General features: G+C 39.3%; 1 protein-coding gene across 1 annotated transcript; it reads left to right on the top strand.

Annotated features, from left to right (window-relative positions):
* The first annotated feature begins 14,624 nt into the window (after window positions 1-14,624).
* LOC107636661 (uncharacterized) lies at window positions 14,625-16,475 on the top strand. Its single transcript, XM_088484669.1, has one exon. The coding sequence runs from the start codon at window positions 14,625-14,627 to the stop codon at window positions 16,473-16,475; it is 1,851 nt and encodes a 616-aa protein (XP_088340795.1).
* The last annotated feature ends 1,462 nt before the right edge of the window (window positions 16,476-17,937 follow it).

Here is a 17,937-nt window from a genome sequence, read left to right as displayed (position 1 = left end):
TTACAGAGACAGGACAGTGAGACAGGGACACAGAAACACATAATCATGTTTGGCAAAGAGACATGGACAAAGACAATGTGTCCAGAGACACTAAATCAGTGTATTTTGTGTCAATCCTGGCAGGAAAGACATAGAGACACTAACAAGGGACACAACTTATTTTTTATTTTTTCTTTCATTATTCTTATTAGTTTTTCATGATTATATTTTTTATCATTAAATTTTACATCTCAAATTTTTTAAATGAAAAAAAATGAGAATAAGTTGAATTTTCATAATTTGTTCTAATTTTTTACCAAACAGAATACAAGGACACAAAAATTTGGGTCTCTGTCCTTCAGTGTCTTGTCCTATCCTGTTTTCAGTGTCTTGTCCTGTTCTGTTCTCAAAAAGAAACACAGCCTAAGAGAACCCAAAAGACAAAGTTTACAGAACCTCTGTCTCCAAAATAACCTCTAAGAGAAAGTTAATACATCATATACATAAACAGTGGAGATAATAAGTGTCTACAAATATACATAATCAAAATAAAGCTCCAAAAGCACAAAGATCTTCGCTATCAGAAGCTTTTAGCATGCCTCAGCGAGGTGCCTCACGTCCTGCATCTGAAAACCACAAAATATATATTGGGGTGAGAACTGATGAGATATTTTGGTGAAAAATAAATCTCTCCCAAAACACCCAAAACTAACCGGCAAGTGTACCGGGTCGTATCAAGTAATAAAAACTCACGGGAGTGAGGTCGATCCCACAGGGATTGAAGGATTGAGCAATTTTAGTTTAGTGGTTGATTTAGTCAAGCGAATCAAGATTTGGTTGATGGTTTTGTGACTTGCAGAATTAAATTGCATTGAAGTAAAGAGAACAAGAAATAAATTGCTGAAACTTAAAGAACAAGAAATTAAATGGCAGAAACTTAAAGTGCAAGAAATGTAAATTGCGGAATCTTAAAGTGCAAGGAATGTAAATTGCTTGCAATGTAAAGGGAATTGGGATGTGGATTTGCAGAAATTAAATCAAGGAAAAGTTAAATTGCATTAAACAGAAGAGGAAAAGGGAATTGGGATTGAACCGGATCTTGAAGCAGTAAAGTAAATGAACAGAAAAAGCAATAAATAGGGAATTGAAATGAAAAATTCAGATCTCAGGACCCAGAGACTAGAAAACCAAGTCTAGATCTCAATGCCTTCCTAGATCCAACAAGAACAATAGCAAGGAAATTATAAATTGCAAAGAAAAGAGATGAAGAACAATGAACCGGAAATGAAATTCAATTAACAGTAAAGAAAGCAGAGAGATCCAAGATTGAGATTGAAATAGAATTTCTTCAATTCTCCAATCCAAGATCCAAGACAAATGTAAAATGAAATTGAAAGCAATGAAAGCAAGAAATTAAAGTTCACTCAAGTTCAAAAGCTCTCCGAAAACTCTTATGAAAATTCTAAAAGGAAAGCTCTCCGAATAACTTGAATTCTATCCTATTTATACACTTTCCAAAATGATCTTCAAGCCTTGAGTTGGGCCTTTGTTCTTGGTGGAATTGGGTTGAAAGAGGCCTTGGTTGATTGCTCTTGAAGATTGAAGAAGAACCGAAGTGAACCAATTGAACCGGTTTTGAAGTTAGCCAAAGCTGGACTTAACGTTAGGGCCAAAGTTAGGGGTCTAACTTTGACCCCAACTTTTCATAGCAGCAAGCCACATCCTTCTGGTTTGGACGTTGGTGCCAACGTTAGGGGTCTAACTTTGACCCTAACGTTGGCAATGCTTAGTGCTAGTGGCGCCAATGTTAGCCTCCAAGTTAGGGGGCTAACGTTGGCGCAAACGTTGGCCTTCCTCCTTTGTAATTTAAGTGCCAACGTTAGCCTCCAAGTTAGGGGGCTAACGTTGGCGCAAACGTTGGTGCCCAGGGGAGAAACTCTCAAGTTCCAACGTTAGCCTCCAAGTTAGGGGGCTAACGTTGGAGCCAACGTTGGCCACTTCCTTGCAATGTCATGTGCCAACGTTAGCCTCCAAGTTAGGGGGCTAACGTTGGCTCAAACGTGGGGAGCCCAGGGAGTGATTTTCATGCCCAACGTTAGCCTCCAAGTTAGGGGGCTAACGTTGGGGCTAACTTTATGCCTCCCGGTTCAATTTCACTAATTCCATTGTCCTCTCTTCACTCCTAGCCATTCCTCTTTGCTTCAACCTTCCTCCAAGCTTTCTTCACCTATCATTGATCAACCAAACTAATCAAAGCTATGCTCAAAATCATGAGATATTCAATCTTTCATAATATGCAACAAATATAGCACAAAACCTCATGAAATGGCATGAATTCATATATGGTTGGTTCAATCAAGGGAAACATGAAAATCTACTCAATTGGCTTGCTTGTAGCTCAAGAAAGTGCATAATTCTAATGAAAACAAAAGAAAAAGACTAGCTAAAATAGGCTAGGATGACTTGTCATCAAGAACCATATGTTTTTAGCATGGTAACAGTACCCACATATCTAATATATAATGTCCTGGAAAAGCTGAAGGCAATCCCAGAACTTCCGATATATGAATTAAACTTATAAAACATAAATAATCATTTCTTTCAAACACAATTATTACATGCAAGAAAATCACAAGTAGAAAATATATACAGCAGATAAACAGGTAGCAGATGTTTTATGCAATCAGTTAGGCAAACCAAACAAGGCATAGCAAACAAACACATAGATGCATATGATGCATGTCTATCCTAAGGCTGATGAGTCTCATCTGTCGGTTATATAGCCAACTCGACAAGTCCTGGTAGCTAACCATTGGACTGTCCCTCTGTCGTGCATCCCCAAATCTCAAAGCATTATCATTCATACTCATATAACACACACCGGCGTTTATCCACAAGGGCGAGCTCATCCGGAATTTCATAGTGTCCAACCACACTTACGACATAAGGTCAGCAGAGTATCGAGTCTCAACCTGGAGCATGTAGTCGCTAGCCGCTACTTTCACCCAGGAAAACTCGTATCTCAGATATTTAGAAGTGCCACATTAACATAATCAATCAATAATCATTCATTCATAATTAGCCATAATTTCATTATAAAAAATACAGCCATCTGGCTCATAATATAAACAGCACTTCCGCCATCATCATCAGTAAACTCATATAATCATATCAGTCATGATTTATCATCAAATCATATCTTTCTTCATCAATAAGTTACATTCCTCACAACCCTCACTATACTTCATTACCCAAAATCCACCTACTAGACTTTAAATAAGAGAAAATAGAGTTTTGAAAGCTGGAGGAACGTGTTAAAAGTAAAAAAAAAAATCATAGTTTCAGAAAAACAGGGGCTCGTGCACACGAGGAACATAGCCCGTAGCGTATTGTCGCATCGCGTGCCACCTTTCACGTATGCACCATGGCAAAATTGGACCTCTCGCATATGCGGCACTGCTCACGTCGCGTGCCATGTGGTCGTATGCGCAACCAAGGGAAATTCCATGTTTGCGTACGTGACACAAACCCCGCATACGCGAGACCCCTAGGCAGTAGCCACTGGCCGCATTGCATGTGTCCTTCGCGTACGCATGCATAGCAGAAGTTCAAAAAGTTGCTATGTCCAGAATTTTCAATTTTGTACACCAAACTTTGAACGCGCATAACTTTTCCGTTTTAAACTATTTTTCCTCCGTTCTTCAAACGGCTTAAACATTTCGGACCAAATTTTTTTCTAAACAAGTTTGATAGAAATCGGAGGTTCAGAGATCAATTTATGCTTTGCCAAATTTGGTCAAAATCATGGTTTTTATAAAGCTTTACAAAACCTTCACTTTCAAAATCTACCAATTCTAAACCTTTTAAAATCAACCCAAACCTTGCCTATTCACCATCAAACATCCTTAACTCACATTTTTAACTTTCTCATTCAATCCACAACCTACTAATTCTAATCCTTCATCAATCACATTTCAATAATTCAAATTCAAACCATATACAACATTTAAAATTTCAACAATACTCAACTTTATCAAGAATTATACATTCCAATCAATATTACATACAATTTACATACCTCATCAACAAGAGCACTAAATCACAACCTCAAAAATCATTAATCACATAATCAATACACTCCATCTCAACCAATCAATTAACATTAACAATTCAATTCCTATCCTAGGGTCACTAGCCTAAGTTTTCACAATACATTACATTTTAGATACGAGAAACCGAAACCATATATTGGCCGATTCCCCGATCAACCCAGAACACCTCCAATTCATCTTTCCTCAAGCTTCCAAGGCCTCAACACCTCACTAACAGATTTTTCAGCATATAATTCCGCTTCCAAGCTTCCAAAATCTCAATCAAGCTCCAAACCACTTACATATATATTACCTAATACACATCATAGACACCCACACATACAAACTCAATAACTAATAACAAATACTCAATGAATTCACTATGGGTTGAGAAATCTTACCATACCCATGGGCCAACCGGACCAAGCCCAACAAGTCTCGCAAGTTAATTCGAACCTAAACACCGGAATCACACAAAATCTCAACACCATTACTCAATAATTTCGAAAATCAACGGCTGAGAAAAATGGTGAAAAATCATGGTTTACCTCTTAAATAATCTTGTGGGCTTTGTAGAGCTCAACACCGCAGTCGCGTGGCTGGAACCAGTGCGACGATCAGAGCTCAGAGCGAAAAGTTATCTTGTATTGAAATCAAACCAGGGGTTTGATTCTTGTTCCTCCACCCCCATTGTTTCCCCAGCGTGTTTAGCTTATGGGAAGGGGGAGAAGAGCTGAGTTCTTTTTTTTAATGAGGTTTGGGTTGGGCCTTGGGCCCAAGACGTGCCTGATTTGCCTGGTTTGGCCTGTTCGGCCCAATGATGGGCTAAATTCTTAAAAATTAGTGTCAAAATTCTTGTTTTAATTAGATCTACTTCATTAAACTATAAAATTTTATTTTTCTAATTTTCCCAAATAAATATTAATTTATCAGTTAATTATTTATTAATTAACCAGGTTTTACATTCTACCCACCTAAATAAGAATTTTGCCCACAAAATTCGAGTTCAGTTATATAAGAATAGGTGCGGGTTGTCTGTTCGTATTTTTTATTCAAGTTTCCAAGTGTGCTCCTCAATACCAGCTCGACTCCACGCAACTTCCTTTCTGCGCAGCCGTTTAACACTGGTGTTGTCAATTCTGACCGGAGTCACTTGGAGTGTCAAATATTCTTTTAACTGAAAGGATTCAGGTTCTAACACAAGGCTAGCATCAGGAGTGTACTTCCGAAGCTGCAACACATGGAATACGTTGTGCATGTTTGAAAGATGTGGTGGTAGAGCTATCTGATACGCCACCGGTCCAACCCTCTCAAGAATCTGAAACGGACCGATGTATCGAGAATTCAGTTTCTTTGTTTTAATCACTCTACCTACTCTTGTTGCTGGATTCACCTTAAGAAAAATATGATCTCCTTCCTCAAATTCCAAGGGTTTCCACCTCTGATCGACGTAACTCTTCTGACGGCTCTAAGCAGTGAGCATCCTGTTTCGGATTTATTTTTATCTGTTCAGTAGTTTCAGCTATCATTTCAGGCCCTAACAAGCCTTTCACCCCAACTTCATACCAGCATAGAGGAGATTGACACTTTCACCCATACAGAGCCTCATACAGAGCAATTCTGATGCTCGCATGATAGCTGTTATACACAAACTCCACTAGTGGCATATACCAATCCCAGCTTGCCGGCTGGTCCAAAATACAAGCGCTCAACATATCTTCTAGGGTTTGGATTGTCCTCTCAGATTGGCTATCTGTTTGAAGGTGGTAAGCTATACTTAAGCTTAACTGGGTTTCAAAAGCTCTCTGAAATTCCCCCCAGTACCTTGAAGTGAAACGGGGATCCATGTCAGATATTATGGTGGTAGGCACGCCGTGAAGTCTCACAATATCCTTTATGTATAAACGTGCTAGTTCCTCAAGGGTACAACTCATCCGAATGGATAAAAAGTGAGCCGACTTTGTCAGCCGGTCGACAATCACCCAGACAGCATCAAATCCAGCTTGAGTTCTTGGCAATCCTGACACAAAGTCCATTGCGATGCTCTCCCATTTTCATTGTGGAACTTCTAAAGGTTGCAGAGTCTCGAACTGTCTCTGGTGTTCAATTTTCACTTTCTAATAAGTTAGGCACTTAAACACATGCAACGCTATGTCGTTCTTCATCCCTGGCTACCAGAACATTGCTTTCAGATCATGGTACATCTTGGTGCTTCCCGGATGAATAGAAAATTCGTTTTTGTTTGCGTCCTTTAAGATGTCCTGTCGCAAGGTTCCCACATCCGGCACAACGATCCTACCCTTGAATCTCCACAATATATCTTTGTCCCATGATACTCTCCACTGCTTTTCTCACTCAATTGCCAGTAACACCTTTGGTAATATATTATCGTCTTGATGAGCTTTCAAGAGTTCAGATTTAAAATCACTTGAAATTTGTAACTAACTTAAGCACAGAGTCCCAGACACTTCTTGAACACCTATCTTCAGGTTCTCAAATGCTTTGAGTAACTTCTCTTCTCGAAGCATCATCCAAGCAGCACATAATGATTTTTGGCTTAAGGCATCTACCACAACATTTACTTTCCCTGGATGGTAATTCAGTTCAAAGTCATAGTCCTTCAGTAACTCCATCCACCTCTTCTGCCGCATATTAAGCTCGTTCTGATCAAAAAGATATTTCAAGCTCTTGTGATCAAAGAAAACTTGGAATTTAACCCCATAGAGGTAATGCCTCCACACCTTCAGTGCAAACATAATCGCAGCAAGTTCCAGGTTGTGTGTCTGATAATTAACTTCATGAGATTTCAACTTTCGTGAGGCATACGCCACCATATTCTGGTGTTGCATCAGCACACACCCCAGACCATTCAATGAAGCATCACAATACACCTCAAATGGTTTGTTCGGTTAAGGTAGTACGAGCACAGGAGCTTTAGTCAATTTCTGCTTTAAATCTTGAAAGCTTTCTTCACATTCAGACGTCCAGACAAACGGCGCATCTTTGCGGGTTAACTTCGTCAATGGCAATAGCCAGCTAAACCCAGAAAACTCCTTATCTCAGTTACTGAGGTCAGTCGCCCCCACTCCATTACTGCTTCCACCTTAGAAGGATCTACTGTTATCCCTTGTTTACTTACTACATGGCCAAGAAACTTCACTTTACTCTTCCAAAATTCACATTTAGATAACTTGGCGTACAATTTTCTCTCCTTCAAGATTTGGAGCACAATTCGCAAGTGATCCAAATGCTCTTCATTATCCTTGAAATAAATCAGTATCTCATCAATGAAGATGACTACAAACTTATCTAGAAACTAACGGAAAATTTGGTTCTTGTAGTCCATAAATACCATAGGAGCGTTTGTCAGCCCAAAAAATATTACGGTGTACTCGTAATGACCATAACGGGTTCAGAAAGAGGTCTTAGGGATGTCTTCATCTCTCACCCTTATCTAGTGATACCCGGATCGCAAGTCGATCTTAGAAAAAATTCTGGTTTCCTGTAACTGATCCATTAGATCATCAATCCTTGGCAGTGGATATTTATTCTTTACCATGACCTTGTTCAATTGCCTGTAGTCCACACAGAGCCGCATATTTCCGTCTTTCTTCTTCACCAATAATACCGGTACTCCCTACGGCAAAATGCTCGGACGAATGAAGTTCTTATCCATTAACTCCGCAAGCTGAGATTTAAGTTCAGTTAAATCCAAAGGAGACATTCTATATGGTGCCATCGATATTGGTCCTACTCTAGGCACCAATTCAATCGCAAACTCGATTTTTCGAGCAGGAGAAAATTTGGGAATGTCTTCTGAAAACACTTTTGGGAATTCGCTCACAACTGGAATCTGTTCTAAACTTTGCTCTTCTCCTGACACATTTGCCACCAATAGCACAACACCTTCACATTCATACCCACTTCAATTCACAACTACAGAGTTTAATTCTTTGCCACAACCGGCCCTTTCGGATGCTTCCGACATAAAATGCAACGTTCTTTCAGAATAGTTCAACAAAACATGGTTCTTAGACAACCAATCCAATCCCAAGATGAGATCAAGACCAGTCATCAGCAGACAAATTAAATCATGGACGAAATCTCGCTATTTAACTCAGAATGACACTTGTGGACATGCTAACCTAGTCACAACGACTTTAGAAGTAGCATTATACACATTTAGATCATAATCCAGCACAACTATCTTCAACTCTAACTCACTAGCCTTTTCAAATGCTATGAATGAATGAGTAGCTCTAAAATCAAACAAAGCATTCAGAGTTTTACCAGCTATTTTGCATTTACCTCGGATCAGTGTATCGGACCCCTCAACACTAGCAGCTGATGTAGTGAATACCCATGCTAGTTACTGTGCTTTCTTAGTACCTTGCCTCTGTTTCTCCGGACAGTTTGAGGCTTTATGTCCAGCCCTTCCACATGAATAACACAATCCCCAACCAGTTTTACACGGAACTCCCGGATGACTTCTACATCTAGCACAAGCTTGCTCATTTTGAGGCTGTTATCCAAATCTTCTCCCCTGATAATTGTTATTGTTAGGCCTTCTGAAATTGGTCTGGCCTTGAGTCTGCTATGTTACAAATCCTCCACGCTTGAAAGTTTGACCCCCTAGGAGCGAAGCTTCTTCCTTGGTTCTGCTGAAAAGATATCCTATGGCTCATTTTCTCTGCAGTTTCCTTTCTCACACAGTCTTCAGCAACCCTGCTCTTATTTACCAGCTCTGAGAAAGTCATGATTTCCATTGGCCCCAAAAAACTTAAGATATCGCTCTGGAGTCCTCCTTCATACTTAATAAACTTCCACTCCTCGAAGTCTCCAGGAGCACCCTGATAGATACGGAAAAACTGGTACAGTTCATCAAATTTATTCGTATATTCAGCCACTGATATTGTACCCTGCTTCAGCTGTAGTAATTCAAGTTCCTTTGCCGTCTTGACTGAATTCAGAATGTACTTTTTGTAAAATTTAACCTGGAAGGCATTGCAGGATATAGGATCATCACCCTACTACAGGAGGCGTCGTGTTCCCTGCCACCATTACAGCACTTCCCCCATAAGCTAATAAGTGGCAAACTCTATGCACTGATCATCAGGCACCAGTTGTGCTTGTAGTGCTCGCTCCATTGCTTGAAACCAGTTATCGGTTTCAGTCGGATTGGTGGTTCTCCTGAAAACTGGTAGGTTAACCTTCAGAAATGCTGACAGTGTCATCGGCCTATTTTCATTATTCCCCCATTACCATTATTCATTTGCTGTCCAAGCACCTCAGCAATGGCCTGCATAGCAGTAACCATATTCTCCAACACAGCCATAAAGTTCACTGGGTTATTCGTATCGGTTTTTGGTTCCTCATTACTAGCTCGTCCTCTCCCACGACCTCGACCGTATCCACAAGGCGCCATCTGGTTCCTATACACACCAAACAATCGATATCAAGGTGATCAGTCTCAATATTGTAAGTCTAGTGCTTCAAAGTCCCAAATGCATGCTCATGACGTTTATGCCACATATATCAATTAGATATCCTAATAGCACATTAACACAAACACACACACACACACACACACACACACACACACACACACACACACACACACACACACACACACACACACACACAGAGTATGGAAGAAGCATAGTCATTCCGTCCTTCAAGCTCTACAGGAACGAATTGCTCTGATACCATAATGTACCACCGTACCACACAGAATCTTATTCTTAAGTCATAAGACATAGGTGGTGAGGTATTACGACCTCTAAAAGCAAAATTATATATATAATATATTGAAAAAGTTTTATATCTAGGAGCCTTTGAAGAAAATGGTGAAGCAAAAATCGTAAAACTGAAAAGCGCAACACTCACATCAAGGCTAGCAATATATGAAGCGAGATAAGAGTAAGCTAACATGGATATATACAAAAGAGTTCCAAAATACAGATAAAAAAGCTCAAGACTTAGCTTGCGAAGATAAACCTTTCAGAACACATAAGTATATATACATATATATATAAGAGAACCCAAAAGAACCCAAAAGACAAAGTTTACAGAACCAGTGTCTCCAAAATAACCTCTAAGAGAAAGTTAATACATCATATACATAAATAGTGGAGATAATAAGTGTCTACACATGTACATAATCAAAATAAATCCCCCACAAACACAAAGATCTTCGCTACCAGAAGCTTCCAGCATGCCTCAGCGAGGTGCCTCACGTCCTGCATCTGAAAACCACAAAATATGTATGGGGTGAGAACCAGAGGTTCTCAGCATGGTAACAGTGCCCACATATCTAACATATAATGTCTTGGGAAAGCCGAAAAAAATCCCAGAACTTCTGATATATGAATTAAACTTATAAAACATAACTAAACCAAAAGTAAATCAGGCTACTAACTAAGGATCTTCATACTATCTAATACTCCCCTTTCCAATTCCTCTTAACCTTCCAACAGCCACTAGAATCATTCCTTTCAAACACAATTATTAGACGAAAGGAAATCACAAGTAGAAACCATATACAGCATATAAACAAGTAGTAAATAGTTTATGCAATCAGTTAGGCAATCCAAACAAGGCATACCAAACAAACACATAGATGCATATGATGCATGTTTGTCTTAAGGCTGATGAGTCTTATCTGTCGGTTATATAGCCAACTTGACAAGTCCTGGTAGCTAACATTGGATTGTACCTCTGTTGTGTATCTCCAAATCTTAAATCATAATCATTCATACTCATATAACACACACCGGTGTTTATCCATGGGGGCTGTAAGAACCGTAACTAATCAACCGGTTAATTAAGTAATTAATATTGCCCAAATTAGGCTTCAAACAATTAGAGTGAGAATTTGAGGATTTAAAGGTGATTTTCAGACTCAGTGGGTCTTTCTAAGTCAGAAAATGTGCTTTCTGCAAAAAACTGCAAAAAATAGCGAACCGACAATTGAACCGGTTGAACCGGTTCAAGTCTGCCTGGTACCACATGAAAAAAAGTGAAAACCGGCGAAAACCTTAGAAAAATGTTAGGAATAGAAAATCAGGCATTAATTTTAAAGGTTTGGCCCGAAGTTGGGCCAAACGGGCTAAAAATGCTAACGAGTTTGACCAGGCCCAAGTTGGGCCCAAGCCCAACATATAAAAGGCTCATTAAATGAATCAAACCAGCCACAACACTAAACAAACACACTCATACATGCTGAAAAGAGAAGAGAGAAACTCTTTTGGTTACTATTCATCATCTTCTTCCAAAGCTCATATCTTGAGCTAGAGAGCTCCGATCGCCGCACTGTTTGCGGCCACGCGTTCCTTGTGAAGAGCTCTACAAAACCCACCCGAAAAACCCTCAAGGTAATCATAAAATCTTCTCAGTTTCTCTCCTCAAAATTTCGGGTACTTAGGGTTTGTGCCTAAATGAGTTTTTGTGATTCTTGGTGTATAGGTTTGCTCTAATCCTTGCTTGGCCTTGGATTCTTGCTAGTAAATCTGTGGGAGAAGGTAAGAGCCACTTAACCCTTGTGAATTTATGTTTAATTAGAACCCTAGGTTGATTTGAGGTGATTTATATGTATATAGTTTGATTATTGTGGCTTTGGGAGCTCTTGGAACTTAATTGTGCTTATTAGAGTGGAAGTGAAAGCTTGGAAATTGGTTAAAAGCTATTTGGTGATCAATTTGAGTTTTGGTACATAAAGGAGAATCGGCCACGGTATGGTTTCGGTTTCCTCTATGTAGTATATAATATTCATGAACACATAGGCTAGTGACCAATAAGATAGGTTGAACTAAAATGATGGTTAGTGTGCTAAATGTTGATGAATTGATGAATGTTGGGTTGATTGTGATGAATTTTAATGATATGATGATGTTGTATGATTGTATGGATTGGAAGTTGGTTCCTTATGATAATTGTAGTGTTATGATTTATGAAATGGTGGGTTTGATGGTGATGTTGATCATAAATGTTATATAGTTGATGTTGGAATTGAGAATAATGAAATGAGAAGAAGAATGTGGTAAAGTTGGTGTATTATGGTATAACTAGTACATTTTGATGAAAAGTGGTGTTTTGAATGGTTTGATGTGATTTGGAATGTGTATGGTAAGAAAGTGTGTAAATTGTGAAGTTAGGAAAAATTGGATTTTTGATGAATTTTGTACGATCATAACTTTTGCCTCGGTTTTCAAAATTAATTGAAAATTATTTATAATTAAAGATCTTTGAAAATCCTTTAAATCGATATAAAGTTTGTGAAAATTAGAATTTTGTAGAGGAAGTTATGATCCTTCAAAGTTGGTGTTAGAAATTTGAAATTTTGCAAAGTTGCAGGATTTCAAGATTTGCTGATATGTGCGGGCGCACACACTCGTGTGGACGCACACGCTGCAAAAATTTTGATATGTGCGGACGTACACATCTGTGCGCACGCACAGGCAGGAAAGTGCGTTCTGGTTGCGGCGCTAGCACAGCTTGTGCGCGCACATATCTAAGGAAAAATTTCAACCTGTGCGGACGCACAGGCTTGTGCGAACACACAAGTTAGGGAGGCTGGTCTGTTGGGGGTGCTAGAACAGGTTGTGCGAGCACATAGATCCTTGTAAAAATTGACACCTGTGCGTACGCACACCCCTGTGCATACGCACGCGTTTTAAAACTCTCAGGAGTGTGCGCACGTACAGACCCTTGTGTGGCTGCACACGTCTTGTTTCTCAAAATTTTATTTGTTTTCAACTATTCTACCTTCCCAACACAATTGCAAGCTTCTTTAACACCATTTTAAGACTTTTGGGCCTAGTTTGAGTATTAGAACATGTGATATAACTTAAGAGTCGTAGTACATGGTTGTATGATAAATTAGAAAACGGAGGCCTAGGTTTCTGGCGTGCTGAGAACGGTTTGACGTTAGGTGAAGGATGATTGATATATGATATGAGGAATGATGAATTGTTGATAATTGGAAATTGAGTTATGAATGGACAGTGGCTGAGATGAGTCGAGGACTCGGATTGAGACGATGGATCCATGTATACTGAAAATGTTTTCTGAAAACCACTAAAATATTATTTTTACTGAGAATATGAGACGCTATGCGCTCGGCAGGGACAGCGGTTGGATCCCGCCTGTCGAGGTAGCGGCGTCGGCGTAAGGGTAGTGGTTCGTCCCGCTTGCGTTGAGATGTGAGGTCTGTGACAAGAGTTTCCCGCTCACATCCCTTCGGACCTATAGGCGAGCAGGCGCCGGTACGTGGACAGTGATCCGAGCACTATATCTCGGGGGTTCCCATATGAGAAATCCGAAGGGCGACGTCTCCATGGAGATGTGTCGGGTTGACAGTTGAATCGACAATGTGATATCACAGCCAGTAGGGCAGGCATTCATCATATGTATTCCTATCTGTTTGTTTTCTTTGCCGACTTGAAATTGTATGCCTAATTGAATAACATGCCTATTTTCCTACTTGATCTACTTGCCTCGTATTCTTTTACTTGTGGATTACTTGCATTGTTATTAATTGTGCTTTCTACTGGGATTGAGGAGGTACGGAAGGTGGTGGCGATGGGATCGCATGGAGGATAGGTTGGTGAAGGCTGTAGGACAGCGGTGTTTGATTAGAATAGTTTTCCCTTAAGATAGAGTACCCTGTTTAATTGTGATAAGGTTTATATTATGCTTATTTGTTTTAGAATGCTTTAAGCTTGAATCTTGTGATGGATATTGAGCTTAGGATTGCCTTTGGCGTCCCGGGGTCTTATATCCTACATCACTGGGCACTGTTACCATACTGAGAACCTCCGGTTCTCATACCATATCTTTGTTGTGTTTTTCAGATGCAAGTCGCAACCCACCTCGGTGAGTTGCTGTGGATGGTGTCAAGAGCGGAGGATCTTGGTTTCTTTTGGAGTCTTTTTGGTTTATTTTGTTTTTATGTCTCTTACTTTTATATTTTGTTTAGCTTAGAGGCTTGTATATGAGAGAACAACTTGTATAAGCTGTTTTTAAACTGTCAGGTTTCTATATGGTCTGTATATGGCTAGCCGGCTTAAACTCCGCGAGTCGAGGCTAGTTTCTTATGATATTATACTATGATACTATTCCCTCATTTATATATTACTTCTGTTTCTTATGTTGTAAGATAGTATGCTTTGCGCTTTGAAATCCTGTTTTTGAGCTATATCTTTCATCGGGCTTCTAGATAATATTATTTCTTATATATATTATACGTATGAGCTTTAGAACTATAGTAATCTCTGGTTAACCTTTGCTTTACGATGCGAGGTAAAGCTTAGACTAATTAGGGTGTTACATTTAGTGGTATCAGAGCGGTTCATCCTCGTGAGCCTGAGGGATGGACCGATTGTGCTTCATTGCATACTCTGTGTGTCTTTTCTTTGATGCTATTAGGTTATCTACTTGATATATGCATAGCATGCTTGTTTGTGAGTGCCTGTTTGGGATAATTGAAGCACTTGGCTTTTGATATTGAGACTGATCACCTTGATATCGATTGTTTGGTGTAGACAGGAACCCTACATGGCTACTCGCAGGCGAGGTCGAACACGTACGCGAGAAAGTATGAATGAGAAACCAGCTGACAATCACGCCGAATTCATGGAGGCAATGGCGAATCTCGCTAATACCATGGAAGCTAATGATGCTGTAACTCTGCAAGCTGTGCAGAGATTGGGCCAACTGGCCGGCAACGGAAATGGCAAGGGGAATGGCGAAGGGAATGCTAATGATAATGCTGAGGGTAATGGCGATAACACGGGAGGAGTTCCGATGACCTTGGCGACGTTTCTCAAGGTTCATCCACCAACTTTTCTAGGGTCCACAAATCCTACTGAAGCGGATCATTGGTTCCATGCTATGGAGCGTGCTTTACAGGTGCAACATGTTCCTCTCAATCAATATGTGGAATTTTCCGCTTATCAGCAAGCGGGAGAGGCCCAGCCTTGGTGGCAAGCTGAGTGTCATTTGCTACAGCTTCAGAACACCGACATTCCATGGGAGGTGTTCCAAACGGCTTTCTATAAGAAATACTTCCCTGAGTCTGCAAGGGAAGCGAAGGAGATGGAGCTAATGCAGCTGAAGCAAGGATCCATGTCTTTGGCTGAGTACACCAACAAGTTCGAAGAGCTTTGTAGGTTTTCTCGGGTGTGTCAGGGTGACCCGGAGACTTACGAGAGCTGGAGATGCGTTAAGTACCAGAGGGGTTTGAAGGACAACATTATGAGTGCTGTGGCTCCTATGGGGATCCGCATCTTCTCCGACTTGGTGAATAAGGCTAGAGTAGTGGAGGAGTATGCCAAGACCGTGGCAGCATCTAAGGACACTCATGAAGGGAGCTCTAGTCATGGGTGTGGCAAGTATTTTCATCCGAGAGGACAAAGCTTCACAAGAGGAGGATATGCACCTCAAGGCCAAGGGGGCTTCAGAAAGAACAATCAGAATCAGTTTCAGTATGCTAGGGGAAGAGGAAATCAGAGTAAGAGTTCTCCGGATTTAGCTTGTAATTGTTGTGGACGTTTTCACCCTTATGACTCATGCAAGATTGGTTTAGGTGGTTGCTTCAAGTGTGGGTTGCCTGGCCACATTGCGAAGGATTGTCCTCGTTGGAGGAATCAGAATACGGGCCAGAGTCAACATCAAGGTCGAGTCTTTGCTGTGAATGCTAAGGATGCTTCTAAGGCAGATCCGTTGATGAGAGGTATATGTCTAATTAGTGATAAATCCTTAGTTGCATTATATGATACTGGATCTTCGCATTCGTTTATTTCGTTTGCTAAAGTTGAGGAATTAGGCTTGAAAGTGTCAGAATTACCTTTTGATCTGCATGTACATACTCCGCATCAAACAGTTATGACTAGATCAGGTTGTAGACAAGTAGGTTTCAAGCTTGAGAGTAGAGATTTTGTGCATGATTTGATCTTTTTACCAATGGTGGGGTTGAAAATGATTTTGGGGTTTGATTGGTTGTCGAAGAACTGGGTTTTGTTGGATTGTTTTGAACGGACAATTCGGTTTATGCCGGAAGGAGAAAATGGAGCAGTGGTAGCTACGGGGTATTACCTGAACTCTGTAATGGTGTATTGTAGTGGGAAGGAGTGTCAGGGTTATATTCTATTTGCTGCTAATGCGTTGGGTGATGCCCAGAATTTAGATCAGATACCGGTGGTTAAAGATTTTCCAGAAGTGTTCCCAGAAGATATCCCTGAGTTTCCACCTCAGAGGAAAATTGAATTTGTGATCGAATTGGTGCTGGGAGCCAGACCAGTGTCGATTGCGCCGTATAGAATGACTCTGATAGAGCTGGCAAAGTTAAAAACTCAGTTGAAAGAGCTTCTAAACAAGAAGTTTATTCGACTGAGTGTATACCCGTAGGGAGCGTCAGTTTTATTGGTGAAAAAGAAAGATAGAGAAATACGTTTGTGCGTGGATTACCGACAGTTGGAGGTTCAAACTATTATTTCATTCTTTCGTGTGTGTGTGTGTGATATATTCTTACTCTTTTATTTCATTCTTACTCTTTTGTGACATATTTCATTCTTACTATATTTACGGATAATGGTGCGGTGTAGGGAGTCCTTTGCTAGGAGTCCAGGACCAAGTTGGGAGAAGCCTATCAGAGAGATATTTGGGTCCACAATCGGAAAAGGGATTCCATACCCACACATAACGGTTGCCCTTGACTCTGGGCCCACCATTAATACCAGTCTTGATGCTATATCTGTAGACTCCAATATTCCACAACTCAATGCTCTTCCACAATACATCTTGAAAAACTGAAACCATCTTTAACAAAATAACAAGGCATTAATTAATAAATAATATTATTATTTTTATAAATTAAATTTTTATAAATTAAAAATACAAATAATAATTTTAATAATATTGTATCAAAATAAAAGTACATAAATAAATAAGTCAAAGTGACGTATAAAAGAATGGAAAGAGGATTCATTTGATCTTGAAGTTACGTATTAAAACGATTCATTTTTTCTTATCTTATTTAACTATAGTATTATTAATCCAAGACAATTATGTTGGAGCCTTGGAGGTGAAATATCTTTATCACCGTAGAAAATGATATTTTGATTACATGAAAAGAAATGCCAATAAAAGTTCGAACATCAAATAGAATATTGTTTTCCTTATCCTTTTCCTTTTTTTGGTTAAAAAATTAATGGTTTCTTACTTTATTTTATGTGAAATCGTGGTTAGTTTATTCCTGAGTAAAGTAATGAATTAGGAAGGATGCGTAGGAAAGGTTCTTGAAGATATAAATGCCAGGTGTGGGCCTCGTTCAGTTGATCCACTCAACAATCCCAAACCATGCAATTTGGAGCAACGCGGAATAAACACAGATAATGATTTTTCATAGCTATCATCAAGACGTGATGTGTTATACTTCTATTAGATCCAACCGTTTCGTATCTTTCATTTTCTAAAGTATTTGGTAATGTTACTTTAACACTAAAAAATTTTGTATATGATTTTAAAAAATGGATTATCAAAAATGAGTTAATTTTTTTTTGTACAAAATTAACTATTATACATGAATTTATGTACAAAATTTTATCTACATACAAAAAAAATTCTCTAAAAATGATATACTTTTTTTTGTTTATCAACAATTATAATAATATTAGATAAACGAGTCATATATTTAATGCCACTCAAATTTTTAAATACGATAACTATCGCTTCAAAATAGCAGTATCTTTTTTTGATAAACTATAGATTCGGCCTGTTTTTTATTCTATTTTTTAAGGACGTGAACATATGAAGTCTCATTTCTGTAACATACTAATTGGTATGATACCGCCAAACCATTTTTTATTAA

This window comes from Arachis ipaensis, chromosome B4, assembly GCF_059453495.1.
Source record: "Arachis ipaensis isolate K30076 ecotype BB chromosome B4, ASM5945349v1, whole genome shotgun sequence".
NCBI classification, from domain to species: domain Eukaryota; kingdom Viridiplantae; phylum Streptophyta; class Magnoliopsida; order Fabales; family Fabaceae; genus Arachis; species Arachis ipaensis.
This window is presented reverse-complemented; position numbering and strand designations above follow the sequence as displayed.

Bases quoted from the DNA above. Each gene is read 5' to 3' on its own strand.
- LOC107636661 (XM_088484669.1), top strand. From the start codon at position 14,625: ATGGCTACTCGCAGGCGAGGTCGAACACGTACGCGAGAAAGTATGAAT.